At 33.6% G+C, this 15579-nt stretch overlaps 2 protein-coding genes across 8 annotated transcripts; both read right to left on the reverse strand.

Annotated features, from left to right (window-relative positions):
- Positions 1-1110: 1110 nt before the first annotated feature.
- LOC125186791 (uncharacterized) lies at positions 1111-5492 on the reverse strand. 7 transcript variants are annotated; one of them, XR_016130939.1, is made up of 10 exons: positions 4132-5461; positions 3490-3573; positions 2973-3059; positions 2645-2883; positions 2328-2555; positions 2202-2246; positions 2033-2128; positions 1613-1951; positions 1316-1389; positions 1111-1218 (listed from the first exon to the last, which is right to left on the reverse strand). XR_016130939.1 is itself a non-coding variant. In XM_089059740.1 (10 exons), the coding sequence occupies exons 2-9, from the start codon at positions 4310-4312 to the stop codon at positions 1619-1621; spliced, it is 1293 nt and encodes a 430-aa protein (XP_088915866.1). In that variant the 5' UTR covers positions 4313-4356; positions 5350-5492; the 3' UTR covers positions 1111-1389; positions 1613-1618. The 7 variants fall into 7 exon arrangements, 5 of the variants coding, with proteins under 5 accessions (XP_088915866.1, XP_088915867.1, XP_088915865.1 ...); XR_016130940.1 differs by having other exon boundaries at positions 1311-1389; XM_089059740.1 differs by having other exon boundaries at positions 1111-1389; positions 4132-4356; positions 5350-5492.
- Positions 5493-9970: 4478 nt separating this feature from the next.
- On the reverse strand, positions 9971-12920 carry LOC125191093 (PLASMODESMATA CALLOSE-BINDING PROTEIN 3-like). Its single transcript, XM_048088552.2, has 4 exons — positions 12675-12920; positions 11994-12233; positions 11710-11743; positions 9971-10475 (listed from the first exon to the last, which is right to left on the reverse strand). The coding sequence occupies exons 1-4, from the start codon at positions 12724-12726 to the stop codon at positions 10232-10234; spliced, it is 570 nt and encodes a 189-aa protein (XP_047944509.1). The 5' UTR covers positions 12727-12920; the 3' UTR covers positions 9971-10231.
- Positions 12921-15579: the final 2659 nt, after the last annotated feature.

A 15579-nucleotide genomic window follows, 5' to 3' on the forward strand; every position in this document is an offset into this window, starting at 1 on the left:
AGCGATTTATCTCGACCTTGGGCCACTGAAGGGCTTATACCTTTGAAGTAACCGTTGAAGGGGTCAGATCAGAGGTTCCATAGCTCCTGCAATATCTTCGGTCATTTGTTCACAAAATCCCTAATTGAATAAGACGATGAAAAGATAGCTGTATAGCAACACTAACAATATTTTTTTGCGTAGCCAGCTATCAAAGTGCTCCTTGTGCTAAGGTGATCATCATTAATAAATTGGATCAAAAATGTGAATGAGAAAACTCAAATTCCTGCCGAAGTAACTGTGACATAGAATACAAATGCAACATCGCCGGAAAAGTAAGAAACCAATTTCGGAATTCGCGGAGATTTTTTTTTAAAAATACACATGCACAGAGCAAGGTCCAATATAGGCATATAGCAACGGCGAATTACTAATTGAAGCAAAAGAAATACAGCCTTTCAAAAGCATAACATTCCATTTCCAATCCAACCACGGAAAAAGAAAACCAGAAAAAATATTAGGAAGGAAAAGGGGGAGAGAAACAGATTTTGTTTACGGCTTTCTCACCATGATGGCCTGATGGCGCCAATAGGCTATCAGCAATTCAGCATCGCGCCGCCATTGCAAGCTCAGAATCGAGGCGGCGCCCGCATTTCCAAATTCCAACCGCGACCGTCGGCTGAAAGCCGGACAGGGCGGCGGTTTTGCGGCTGGAATAATGTGCAATTTTGGCGCGAGCGAGCGGCAGCGATCAATTTTTTTATCTTCCATTATTTTTTATTACTCCTAACTTTTCTTTAATTTTAATGAATAGTAGTAGTAGTAGTAGTATTTTTTTTCTGATTAGTCCAAAATAAAATTTATTTTTGATTTTTTTCAAAAATGCATATTCCCATTAATTTCGTCCCACATTCGCACAAAAATTTGCCTCAATCCTCCATCTCTCCTTTATTTCTCCCATTTCTCTTTCGAAAGATCTTTAAATTCATCCAAGGATGAGGAAATTATCATCGAGGTGGTAATTAGGTATTACTACAACAATTGGAAAGATTGAGCATAGAGAAGTGTTGTTGAAGCTGCGCCACCTACACCTATCCAACGTCGGATCTAGCTCGGGAGTTGCCCGTTGCATGCCTCAATCAAATAGCTCACTTTCAAAGTCTTATGTATTTTGCAAATGAACAATCAAACTATGACATTTCTGAAAGAAATCTGTCCAAAATTCATGCAGATAATAACCTGTAAACATACACAATTATGAACAATTAGCCCAATAGGTTTGGCCTTCCAAACATCAGAACCAAATTGGAAGAGAGTGAAAGAGACTTCACATTACTTCATCCCGAAATTGAGTCGATTGAAAATAAATTAAGTCCCATGTCCCTTCTTCTGCAAATCTTCCCTGGATTCCTGAATGTTTTTTAAGAAAACAAATTTAGATCCATGCACATAAAAGTTAACACTATGTATAACTATTTCAAAAGCATTAAGCTAATGAATTAATTCAGTTAGTAGCATTCTACTTTTTAAGTCTTGCCAGTAATCAACGCAATTAAGGCCTCCGTGAATCACCAACTCACGAGGTAGGGATGCAAATTTTGAAGGAATAATGCCCTAACAAAGATTAACTTACTCCAAACTAAGGCGGAGGAGGAGGTGCTGCCGAGGAGGTCAGTGATTGAGCTATATCAGAGGCTAGCTTCTCAAAAACCCGCTGCATCATCAGTTGATTCGTCTCCACAATCTGTGTGTTTGCCTTAATGATCTCCTCTAGCCGCTTCTGATTCGCCTCCAGACTCCACACTTTATCTTCCATCAATTGTATAGCAGTTCGCACACTATGAAGTTCACCCCTAAGCTCTGCATTTGCTGCTATAAGAGACACAGCATCAGATGGTTGGAGGCTATCTCTATGTCCGGATGGAACTTGGTTGCTTGCATCTTGGTTATCTGATCCACTTTGCTTGTCATTCTAAAACAAACACATACATCAGCAAACAGATAATGATTTTACATTACAAATTGGAAAAACACAAATGGAGAATGCCTATACATTGGCTGCCTCGTCACTTTCTCCTTGACGACATCTTTCTGAGGTATTTGTTACATTAGAATCATCAATACCATCTTCTTCTCCGGGCCTGTTGTCCTATAAATAATGTGCATGCATAGTCAAATTGAATTGAGAAGGAATTGAATGAAGTCAGAGATTCAATGCTTACAGTGTATTGCGACAAAGACTTTCGAGAGTTTAACAAGGAAAGTTTCTGTAACAAATAGTTAAAAACGAAAATGCATTAAATAAAACACTAGAAAGTATGATTGAACTTGAAAACACAGCATTTTACCTTGAAAGTCTGTGACTCAAACAGTTTACACATATACACCCAATCTGCTTCACTTTTACAAAACTCCTCCGGTACATGTTTCAACCGATCCTCCCAAGGCAAGTCTGTAAGAGTTTTGTAATGTATGTGCATCCTTTGGCGGTACCTGCTATATTGTTTACCCATTATTCTATCGGTGTCTTTTTTCACAGAATCGGGTCCTAGGCTGAAGTCAACCAAAAATGCACTCTACATGGAAAAACTAAAACAATCAGCTATTTGTTAGCATATTGGATAGTATTAAATTAACTAATTAGTAACTGTCAGAATTTACTGACCTCCAACTGCTGAAAGATTGGTCGTTTTTGTTCATCCTTTACCTTCTTCCAACCCTGGACTTGTAATGGTGCATGTTTCTTTACAGCTATACCAAGCTCTTTCATAAACAATGATGCATACTTCCCTACGGGATGACCATTATGAAATAAAACAGGAATTTTGTCCTTCTCCTTTAAGCATTTATGAAGCATGTCAGCATGTGTTAATCGTTTATCTAAACTTTGTTCTTTGCTAGGTGCTGCATGATAGAAATAAGTGTTATATCCCTGAACAGCATGATTATTAATACATAAACTACTCCTTCAGAAAAAGTCAAAGGTGGCGAACCATCATGTGCGTTCTTTGCCAAAGATGATCTCCCAACGATAGGTATGCCAATAACAATGTGGTCCTCAATCGGTTTAGGAGGAATTTCTATATGTCAATTACATATAAATGGTTAGATAGATGCAACTTATAAAATTCACAAAAAACAACAAAGCTAGCCTAAGGATAGAAATTTTATGTTGTGGTTAAATCAATAGGTCTGCAACTTAAAAATGAAAACTTAAGTATCCAAAAGTTCAGCAGATCAATAAGTTACAGTGTCCAACACTAATAATTCCAAGAAATAGGCTCTCAGAAAATTGGCATGTCCATCGAGCACTTAAAATTGATGAGAAAGGGTATCATAAAAGTCATTAATTTCACCATAAGTTCAGCTCATTGGCTAGGATATAAAAATGGCAAAAGAAGACTACTCGGATTTTAAAAGATCATTTTAGATTCACTTAGGCTTTATGATTCTAGGGAAATTTAATACTTGCAAAGAGAAAATAAAAACTTCAAGCTTGAGATCATTTACCATCTAGACACGCTGAGTTCTTGTTTCCAGGTGAAGGCATATCAATGATGCCGCCAGGTTCATGCATATAGTCCTCACCAGATACTTTTCCAGGACAAAACAAGCAACATATTGGTGAGATGCATAATCATCAATTCATCATGTACTCCCCTCAGTCCTCAAAAAATAGACTAGTTTCACCATTTTGGGTCATCCCCAAAATTAGACCAAGTCTAAATATAGAAAGTTTTAAACCACTTACACACCACTAATAATGTGGATCCCATAATCCACTATCACTACTTCCACTATCTTTTCCCTCTCTTACTTATTTCCATCTCTCTTACTTTACCATTTGCACATTAAAATCCGTGTCATTAAAAGTTTGTTTATTTTTTGAGGACGGAGGGAGTATATGTTATCTACACATTACGACCCAAAGTCCTAAAGTAGCATAAGCCTATGAAATAGAGAAAATCAAGATATTACAAAAGGAACTTGATGAATTGATGATTATGCATCTCATCCATATGCGATTATCTTTTTTCTGATTCCCCAATATCTTCCCTTCAAATCTATTTTTCCAGAAAACAGAGAACTAATACGACAATCCAAGCAATTTCCATCCTGAATATAAAATGCTTAGTTCAAAAACTTAATCACCTTCAATGTTATGGGAGTGTGATGGTTGCTGATCGGAGATTCCCATACAGTCAAGTAATTGACTTTCTATTTGCTGGAAATATCCCAAATGAAGATCAGCCTCGGCTAACAAATTTGCCTCAATCTTGGGTTGCAAAATGCTTGAGTTTGAAGTAACCATTGAGGGGGTGAACGTATTCATAGTCCTGGACGAAACTACGTTGCTTCTTTTGCACTGATGTGTACCTAAAGTGTTCATTAACAATTAACATCAATCCTTTACCTGAATCCTAAATGCGAACAAAAAAAAACTAATTCCAACAAAAGCAAATGCCACAGAGAATACAAACACAGCCACCGTGCAAAATAAGCATAATTCATCTTCCACTCCTAAGAAGGGCCATATCATCAAACATGTCTCTCTGCTTATCTTTCCACCTATCAACAGCCCAATAGATATCTAACCAGCAAGCAAGCAGCAACCGAGACTACTATGAATGATGTCTGACATATGAGCACAACTGCTTGACATTGATAGAGTGAATTATTGCTTCACACTAACACCAATGCCACCACATATGTCCCAACGTTTAGCCTAAACATAGATACTTGGAAGCATATCAATGGATTTCAATTTGTACGATTAAAAGCTCTAGAACCTACATTGGTAAAAACAAAACTTATCATCATATGACCATATAAATTATGCTACAAACAAAGATCAACAATTGCTCCAGGTGTTGAATAAAACAAAGAGGTCATACAGTGACATAATTGCCAAAATGTATCGATCAATACATTTTTTTATCACTCAACATGAAAATAAACAAATTGCGTATGAATCTCTTGAAGTATACAGATTTAATTATCAGATAAAGAAGAATCCCTGAATTACAAGGGCAGCAATTCACCACTCAAGTCGTGAGATAAAATAAGACACATAACCGACTGTGGATGAACACTTCGAATACGTTACACTAGTGATCAACCTGGTTGATCCCTAGGTCAAACAATTACATAATGGAATAATGGATTCACCGATATCCCGAGAGTTAGGAGCCAATTAAAAGAAAAATAAACTGTATAAAAACTCATGAGACTCGAAATGCACATGTCTCTATGCACGCAAATGCCACAACGCGAGCAAACAAACCCAGACTTTCAAGAACACAGCGACAAAATAATAATCTAAGTGATGGAAAGAAAATGTAATTGAGAGAGAAGGGTTTTGCAGAGTACTCTGCTATGTTCCTGGATATCAATCGGGAGAGAGAGGGGAGAAATTTGCAGAGTGCTCTGCTATGTTCCTGGATATCAGTCGGGAGAGAGAGGCGAGAAATTTCAGAGAATTTCACAATTGGTACCTAAAAAATGAGTTTCTCATGTTTTAGGTCTCCAAAATTTAAAAAAATATCGCCACATGTCTCTGCAAAATCATTAATCACATTTAAGGTCCTTCATCAATTATTCTTTCCCATTTTGCCTCTAGAGTCCAACAAGAGTATGCATGTCTTTTAGTATAAGCCCAAAAAAAAAAAAATTACTGTGCATTCTTATAACTAGTGTTAATCCACGTGCGATGCACGACGAAATATTTTGTTATCATACGATTTAAATTTATTAATTAATTAATTAAAATAAAAAATAGTATAACTATATAAGATTAAAAGTAGAAAAATATACTAGTATAAATAACAATTCAATAAATATACCCCACTACTTAAAATAGAATCAAGACAAACACAATTAGACAACAAAGAAGAGAATATCAAGTGTTGATACTTTTGGAAAATATGTTTAAAACAATCATTCATATCTCTCTACTGAAAAATTTAAATCACAATATATACACGTGGTACTCTAACTATTGTAAGAAATATTGGGATAAAATTCTCGAGTCAAGAATGTTTCAATTCTTCCCTCTCTAAGAATTGTAAGAAATGTTGGGATAAAATTCTCGAACCATATACACATGCGGTACTCTAACTATTGCAATCAAATGAAAAAAACAACAATGCATGAAATCCTCTCTTTCAGCATGACAAATTACATTACGGGTAGTGCTCTCGGATTGACGTATTATCCCCAAATATGAAATCCTCCTAACGTATATAACATCTCAAACCTGCTAGACACCGATGAACTTGATGGGGCTCCAAAAATTGAGTAATACAATGTTCCTAAAATGTACAACAAAATATTGAGAACTTGAGAGAGAATGGAAAATGCTTTTGTTCAGTGTGTGATTCATCTACAACCATGTGCCTTTTATAAGCACAAAATTAGTCCATGAGAGATCATGGAAATAAAACAACATAATTATAAATTAAGACAATAGAGGTTACAAAATTTGACTTTTCTTATTTTGTTGTTAGTAGCCATTGATTAAAAGTTATAACATGTTTCTTATTATGAATAGATGAGTTTCAATACTTATTTGCTTAGTCTACCATGATGATTGGCCGTTACTTCACATTATACACATGCAATAATTTATAATTAATTTATAAATAATAACTGAAAATTTATAACTACAATGTCAATAATCATCTATTTTATACTCAATCACCCATAACTCATAAATATTTATATTTAAACCCCAAAACTTATATATATTTCAATAGAAGGCTAAAGCTCGCCTTTTATACATGTATAGATAGGATAAAGTATGAGAGAGAATAATATACCGAAAAGTCATAACTAAATTATTGGGGGTAATTACATATTTCATACAAAATATTTTACCTCTGTTTCAATTTAGTACAAAAAGTATTAAGTTACATATTTCATACAAAAGGTTTACTTAGTATCCAAAATAATACATTCCGTCAAGTCCCTACTAACACCGTTACTTCAAATTACATCACATATACAAAAAGTTTCAACAATGTTTTAAATCTGTACAAAAAAGTTTAAAATAAAACTCCTCATTAATTATTTCAAACATAGTTATTTTTATTACTCACAAAAATTTAAAAAAAAACACATAAAAAAATCACCTCTCTTCGCCATGAAATTAGCGAATTGCATTTTATTGTTGAAGCTTTCCCACGTAACAATGGAGAATACAACCAAAAAGATATTGTAAAAATTAAATATTGACTTATTAACTACTGGAAGCTCAAATGAGCCATTTTGTAAAGATGAAATATGGACTTATTTTATAACGTGTTCTATAAAGAATATAATAAAAAAAAATGGAGTATATTGAAAGACATAATTTTTGTAAACAGCGATCAATTGCTAGAAGAATTGATATTGACATTTTTTAGAGTGATTAATTGTATTACATCTTTAATTATTCTTTTGTTACGATGATAAGTTGGACAAATTATAAACTAACTAACGGTGTTTAAAATATTTAACGAAATGTATTAACTAAAACACCAATTTAGCTTTTTGTATGAAATATGTAAACTTAATACTTTTTGTACTAAATTGAAACAAAGGTAAAACATTTTTTGTATGGAATATGTAATTACCCCAAATTATTGTCTCTCTTACTTTACTTTCTCTCCACTCTAACTAAATTATTATTATTATTTAGTATATATCATTATTTATTATTTATTTTACTTTCTATCCGCTCTAAATTATTACTAGCATTTGAAATTTTTAAAAATAACCATAGTTAAGGACGCAAAAGAAAGCATCCTCGAATTGAGGACAAATTATCATAGTCTTTTATTTTTTAAGGACACTTCTATTTGACTATTTGTGTCCCGTAATTTTAATTAGAACACCAACAATAATGACATTTTATGAAGCGTTGGTGGTATAGTTAGACACACAAATTAATGTATTTACTAGAATTAAAAAGCGTTCTTAGCAAATTTTTTTCTTGTTGTAGTAAACTGATAAGCTGAATTAAACGAGCTTATACAAAAATCCAAACCTATTTTGCATATGAACAATGTATTTTCATAATTAGACCATGAAATTTTTGAAAGAAATTTGTCCAAAATTCATGCAGATAATAAAAAATAAACATATACTCATTATTATAAACACTTAGGTCAATAAGTTTGGTCTTCCAAAAATCAAAACAAAACTGGACATTTGAATGAGAGGGAAAGAGATCGCACATAACATCCATCTATCGGATAATTGTTGCCCGAAATTGAGTCCCATGCCCCTTCTTAATCCAAGCTAAGGTGAAGGAGGTGGTGGAGCCGAAGAGGTCAGTGATTGGGCTATATCACAGGCTAACTTCTCAAAATCCTGCAGCGGCATCAGTGATTCATCCGTTAATTTACCATTGTAACGGGTATTTATGTCCTTTTTCATTCTATCTAAACAATCATTTCTAGGACTATCATATCAATCAATCAACTAAAAAAACACTATCTTGACATTGTCTTACATTCGGCTCAAAAATATTATCTTAAATTAACTATCTAATTATATTTTATCTACGAATCAAACGACCTATAGTATTAATTTTATAAACACTGTCATGTTGGGCCGTTGGACGAAATGGTTACAACAAACTTTTCAAATTTGTAGATATAAAATATTACTAGTATTTTTTTTTAAATACAGATATGAATTCATCCAAAATATGAAAATAACATAAGATAAAATAAAGTTTGTGGAAGACTTGGTACATTCATTAATTAATAATATGACATAAATGCAAATTATAAAATAGTCAAAATATTATATTTACGAGCTCAGTTATTTAACGAGCATAATTCTAGTATATTAAAACTTGATTTGCTGGGGTAACAAGCTTCAGTAGTTCCGTTGAGCTTCTAAGCTATAGCTTGAATGAACTTCTATCAACCGACTGAAGCTCTGAATAATTGACGAGTAACTTGGTTCATTTATACTCCCTCAGTCCCAATATAAGTGACTCATATTCTTTTTTGGAACGACCCAAGATAAGTAATTCATTTCTTTTTTTGGTACTTTCTCTCTTATTTTTTCTCTCTACTTTATTAACTCTCTTACTTTATTCACTTTCCACTTTACTAACAAAATCTCATTTGCTTAATCTCGTGTCGAAAAGTTTATGGTCACTTATCTTGAAACGGAGGGAGTACTTTACAGTGCTATAAATCAAATGACAACAACTCCTATTAAATAGTGGCTTAAATTATCCGTGTAAAATGAGGGGACATAAAGAGCGAATATTATTAGACATATTTAGTTGTGTGAAATCGTGCAAAAACCATACACAATATGACAAGTTCCATGTCATTATTATTGTCCCAAGATTATTGTTGGGGTTCCAATATTAAATTTAAGAGCTGCCCATTATTGCCATTTCTCGTGAACTGCCCGATGCAAATCCAATATGTGTTCTGCGATTTAAATATTGATGCATTTGCGTTTCTATTTTCAGAAACGGTTTAAAATACTCTACATCACATAAAGTGTTAAAACTGAACACTGAGAAGTAGTAGTATTTAAATATAGTATACTGCTGTACTAGTTATCGGCTTTGATATACTTTCATTCAACATAAATTTTGACAGAACTTAGGTCCCAGCATCTTATTTAAGTAATCGATAGTCTAAAATTAGCTTGTAGACAACTGAAATCCGGAAGTCGGGGAAATGGTTAAATTAGAGAGCTATTTAGAGGTATAGAAGAAAGCATAAATATAGTAAGAAGTCATTTTGCATGTAAAAGTATAAATAAGAATTTTTTATATTTTATTAAATTTAAAGGTAAATAGTTAAGAAAAAATATATTGCAAAAGGTTAAATGTAAAAAATCATACAATGGTGCCTCATTTGATTGAAGATTTAATCCAAAAATATTGCAAAAGGTTAAATATAAAAAATATGAAGATTCTTAGATGTTAGTATCAGGTTACAAAGAAGTGAAAGAAGTACTAGGAAGTATACTACTCTTACTTAATAAATAATATACTCCATAATAATAGCAAAAATAGCCAAGTTGCAATCTGCAAATAGATAGTACTACTAAAAACTACAAACTCAAAAAAAGAATGAACATCCCATCAAGTTTTACACTACATAGAAGAGTACTGAGATGAGTGAGAGAGGCAGGGACAAAAACCAAAAGCTGCCTCAAAATCCATAATTTCTTGACCACCATCATCATCCATACACGAATCTTGGAGCGAGCACCATTGCCGCTGAATTCAAGCTCATGAGAAAACAAGTGCCGAGAAGGCGATGACGACACAGAAGCAGTGGAAGAAGGCGTTGGAGAGACGGATCCCTGCATCACTTAAGTCGGTGTTGGGGTTCATGCCTGACGGGCCTAGACCGGGGTTTCCTCCTAGTACACCGCCACCGGTGCTAGGGTTTATCATGCCAGGGGAGTTGCCAGTTGTCCCAGAGACCGGAGTCACAGTCCCTGGAGTGCCAGTGGTGGGGGTGGTGGAGGAACTACACAAATTAACAAGGGGCGTGCCATGATAAGTTGATAGTAGTATATTGCAAACACCAAATCATGTTACTTACTAGTATGAGATATGACAATAAGTAAGAATTTTCTAACAATATCCACCTACCTATGCGAGTATGAATATCATCACACTACAACTGTTGCAGCAAAAATTTGCATATTCCAAAGTCTAAATCTGTGCATTTGATAATGGTAGGATAATAATTAATTGAAAGGAAAGGAATATTCGATGGTCCAAAAAGTCATTCTTTATCAAGAATATTTGACCTTTTGGAGATGCTCTGCCAACTCACAATCTAAGAGAAAAACTTGTGAAGCAGCCTCCACCTCATTCGAGATCAGGTTCCCAGTTTCTCGACGTTCATACACCAAAAAGTGGTGCAGAGCAGAGAGGATCAAGGCACAAAAACTTAGCTCTATATTAAAGGGCAGTTTGGTAGAACAGACAACTCATCTATCTATCTTGGAGTTATACGTCCGAAACCGAAAATATGTGTTGTTATCATGTTTTGTTTATTTATCTTTCCTACCAATAGTGCACAAACATTCAAAGAAAGGGCAAATTAAGTTGCACTATAAGTCCCAAATATTAAACTTATCACAAGGTAAAATTGCAGTATAATGTTATGTACTCCCTCCGTTTCGCTATAGTTGAGGCAGAACTTTTGGGCACAGAGTTTTAGAAATAAATGTTGGGTATGTTAAATAAATAGATAAAAAATTAAGAGAGAGAAAAAGGTAGAGAGAATAAAGTATAAAATGAATAAAGTAGAGAGAATAAAGTAAAAAAGATAAAAAGTTACCAAATATGAAAATGACTCAATTATAAAGAAACTTCCCGAAATGATAAAATGACTCAACTATGATGAAACGGAGGGAGTACTGCTAGTTCAAATTGGGTTCCAATAGAGCAAAAAATGACAAAAATAGAGCCATAATGACCGTTGCTAGGTCGATTCATTTTAGTGAAAAATGACTAGAGTCTAGATATAAAGCAGGAAATTTGAAATGGGGTGGGTCCAAACAAGTGGAGGGCAGATTCGGGATTTCGCACACCCCCACGACAGCGACAGGTTTTCAGGCAATGCATTGAACGGTCATTTTCTCACACACAACACAATTATATTTGTGCTTCATTTCAAGATTTTTAAAGTGAATTATAGTACTACCAAACTATACATTAACATATGATAAAGTTGATTAAAATGAAATTACCTTGCTGTTGCCGGATACGTACAACCAGATATGCCTGTAAAACCACAAGAAAAAGAAAATCTAAATTAATAGTAGTAACACCTAAAAAAATCAACCCATGCTACTCATAATATACCCAATGACTTTTTATGATTTCTATTTTTAGATGGAACAATAATAATTCTAGTAAGCTAGTAATGATTCGGACCTTCATACTTGTATTACTTTTAGCCTTAAAATTAAACATTAGTAATTTAATTTTATTTGATTCGTAAAAAATAATTTAGGGAAAAAGGAAAACTGACTAGGGTCGGAAGCGGAGATAGTTGCAGCGCCTTCAAAATTGCAGGCGGTGGGTTGCTGGCGGTTTTTCTGGAAATAGCTGTTGGCGGCGTAGCTGCAGTGAGCTTTAACGGTGTTGGGTTGGAAACATGGTCCGTTTTGATGGATGGGGTTGCAGTCTGCCCCGGCTCCGCATGCGTAGTCTAGCGCCTTCTGCAGCACTGTGTCACTTAACCCGTCCTTGCACACGCACCACGACGCGCCTATTTATTCAAAATTCATAAATACTTATAAATACAGTACAAACTTATCACAAAAATGAATCGCTATTTCTCCATTTAAATCTACATTAGTTTTAACTAGCAATAAAGTGGAGTCATTTCTTCAATCACACTATAGCCTACCTATCACTATTTTAAATGTGTATGGAAGAAGTAATATATGCAGATTTTAATGAAGGTGACAAAAAAAAAGGTAGCAAAACTCTTTGTTCAGAAATAGAAGTATAGAAAGGCTCAAGATTAGATAACTAAATAAATACAAAGTCTTAACAAGAGAGATAAGAAAATGTAGGAAGAAGTAAATATTTTCTTAATTAAGAATAGAGGAAGAATGAGCTAACTGTAAATGAAAACCTTTTTTTCAAAATTATTTCTACCAGATATTTGTAGCTTGAAAAAAAGGTGGTGACATAAGTAGCTTACTGGAGTGGCCAGTGATGGCCAGAAGGAGAACCATAAGCACCAAAGCAGCCATTAATTAACACAGTGTAGCTGGAATCCAGAGGAGGAAGAGGAAAAGAATGGTGTGGAAGTGAAAGTGGAGCCACTAGTGAGAAATAGGGTTAATTAGTGATTTTTTAGAGAGAGAGAGAGAGAGAGAGAGGAGGGGAAAAGCTATTGGGAAAATGCAGAATGTGGGGAAGAAGATGGCCCAACCTGTTGCTAGTGGGTACTGGTGTCGCCTTCTCCCGATTTATTTTCCTTTTCTTTTATTACTGGGCTCTATGTATTACTATGCCGGTCTAAACTTGATCTCTGTTTTTCAAGAAGTCAGTAGAAATCACTACTCAAGTTTGGACATTATTGAATAGTTGAATATGGATTTATGACTTTTATCACCTTTTTAGGACATACTCCCTCCGTCCCACAAAAATAGTCTCACTTTGACCTGACACGGGTTTTAAGAAATGTAATGAAAAGTGAGTTGAAAAAGTTGATGGGATATGGGTCCTACTTTTAAAGTATTAGTTTTATAATAAAATGTGGGTATGAATGAATTAGTAGAATATGGGGTGCATTACCAAAAATGGTAAAAGTGAAATGGGACAAACTTTATGGGACGGACGGAAATGGGAAAATGGGACAATCTTTGTGGGACGGAGGGAGCACTAAAAACCCTTTTAATATGCTTATACTGTTTGGTCGATTTTATGCTAATGTTGATGGTATTTAAAATACCCTTTCGTTTTATATCGACTGTCAATTTTATTAACACGAGATTTTAAATTAATTACAATACTTATACTTATTGAGTTATTAAGTGAAGATATAATAAAATAAAAGATGGAATAAACTATAGAAGTAAAAGTTAAGAAAATAATGCATAAGAAAGTAAAATAGTTGGTTATTTGCTAGAAATAGAAATTGATCGCATGTGTACTATATAAGTTATTTTTGTAATAGATGAATAAATAGGAATTTTTTAAAGTGTGCGTCGGTGATATATTTAAAGTTAGTTTGCCAGGAAAATCATGCAATTTGGTTAAATTCAAGTCTATCCCACGAGTAAGTGACATTATTTAGTTAAAATATTAACAAATGGACACGTATGACCATAATTTTTAATCATGAGATAATTGAATATAAATCCAAATTTAATGAATTTTTTAGACTGATTTTTAATTCGTGTGAGTATCAGAATTTGATTAAATTTAATATAGTTTATTTGGTAAGTTGTTCTAAATTTTAGGACATTGACTTTTGTAATATGCAGTTAAGTTAGTTTCTGCATCGCAACGCTTATAACTTGTATGTTCCGTGATTTTGCGCAATAATTTAGGATTACATCTTGATTTTGAAGGTCGCATGCCGACATGATTTTGGGTATCATGATCTCATCACAAACAATATTACACTAGTACTACGTAACTCCGGTGTCATTGCACAACGGACATTACGATAATATTATTATTTGGTGGTTGTCCATATATTTATATAGACTAATGTATGAAAATGAGAATAAATATTTACAAAAATGTAGATTGACAGCAGAAAATGTGTATCAATTAGATAGATTTGGAGGTTGGTATTCACATCTGAATGCACAGTATATCGATTAGATAGATGAAGTTTATTGCACATGAATTTGTTTAAGTGTCTCGTAGTTATAAATATTTAAACTTAGACAAGGGGAGTATAAAATAGTGTTATTAAAAATCTCTTTCATGTGAAACTTTGTAGCTTTATTCCAATTATTTATATCCTATGCACTAAGTGTGGTAAAAAAAAACTTAAATTTCATTCCAATTTTGCAACAGGTTTGACATCTCTTTATTACTACTATAGTATCCACCTCATAAAAGCACGACAAAAATCATGAAGAAAAAGAATATTCTCTTTCATGAAACAAGAAGATAATTGATTTATAGTTTGCTTATCAAAAGTGTGGTAGTTTGGCACTTCCTCCGTATATAAGTCTACATTTTTGTTCGTGGAAAAACTCATTGGTTCAATTTTTTTTCTTTTAGGCACATGGCATGATCTCTTTAATTGATTCACTACAGTTTTATCTTTTCATCAAAAGATCTTCGTACATTTTATTTTCTTCCCTAATCCTGATCACTTTTCCTGATTTGTGTTTTAAGGTAAGGCGTATATTTGTTACTCCATTTTTTTAATTTATATTCATGCCACATAAATAATTCAGAATTTGGGATTATTTACGAAAAGATGCATAAATTACCACTACCCGGATGAGAAGAATATTCAACGAAAAATAAATAAATCTATAGTTTCATTACTAGCTATAAAGAACAAGCCACAAGTAGATGGATTAATCTGTTTTCTCCATAAAGCTTTGTAGGTTGCATAACTAGATTGAGCTGTCTAGGGCCAAGTATATTTCTTCAGTGCTCAATTCCTTGTCTACCAGATCACAATTGTACTATCAAGTTATATTTGGATCCAAATCTATTAACTCAAACATCTTACTTGTACTACTTAATTTGGACCTAAGTCCAATTTTATTGAATCCAATAAATCTGGCCCGAATTTAAAATAAGCAATAAATAGACTGGAATTTGGGTACAGCAAAATGAAGAAGTATATGGGTCTGCCATTCCATCATCTACTACAGCTAAATGCCTAAATCTCTAAACATTAGTATTTTCTAAAATCTCTATTTTCTTTTATTATATTTTCACTCATTTATTTTATTCTCTCTAATTTAACTCTCCTAACGTTTTTTTTCTTAAATTTTGTGTATAAAAGTAAAACCTCCTTATGACAAGGGAGGGAGTAGTAAATTTTTTTTTTTGTTTTGAAGTCGGAGAGGAGTCAGACAAAATTAGGGACGTCAATCGAGCCAACCCACTCGGGTTGCCGGGCT

This window comes from Salvia hispanica, chromosome 5 (assembly GCF_029641045.1).
Source record: "Salvia hispanica isolate PSC_SH4W2 chromosome 5, Shi_PSC_v1, whole genome shotgun sequence".
NCBI classification, from domain to species: Eukaryota; Viridiplantae; Streptophyta; class Magnoliopsida; order Lamiales; family Lamiaceae; genus Salvia; species Salvia hispanica.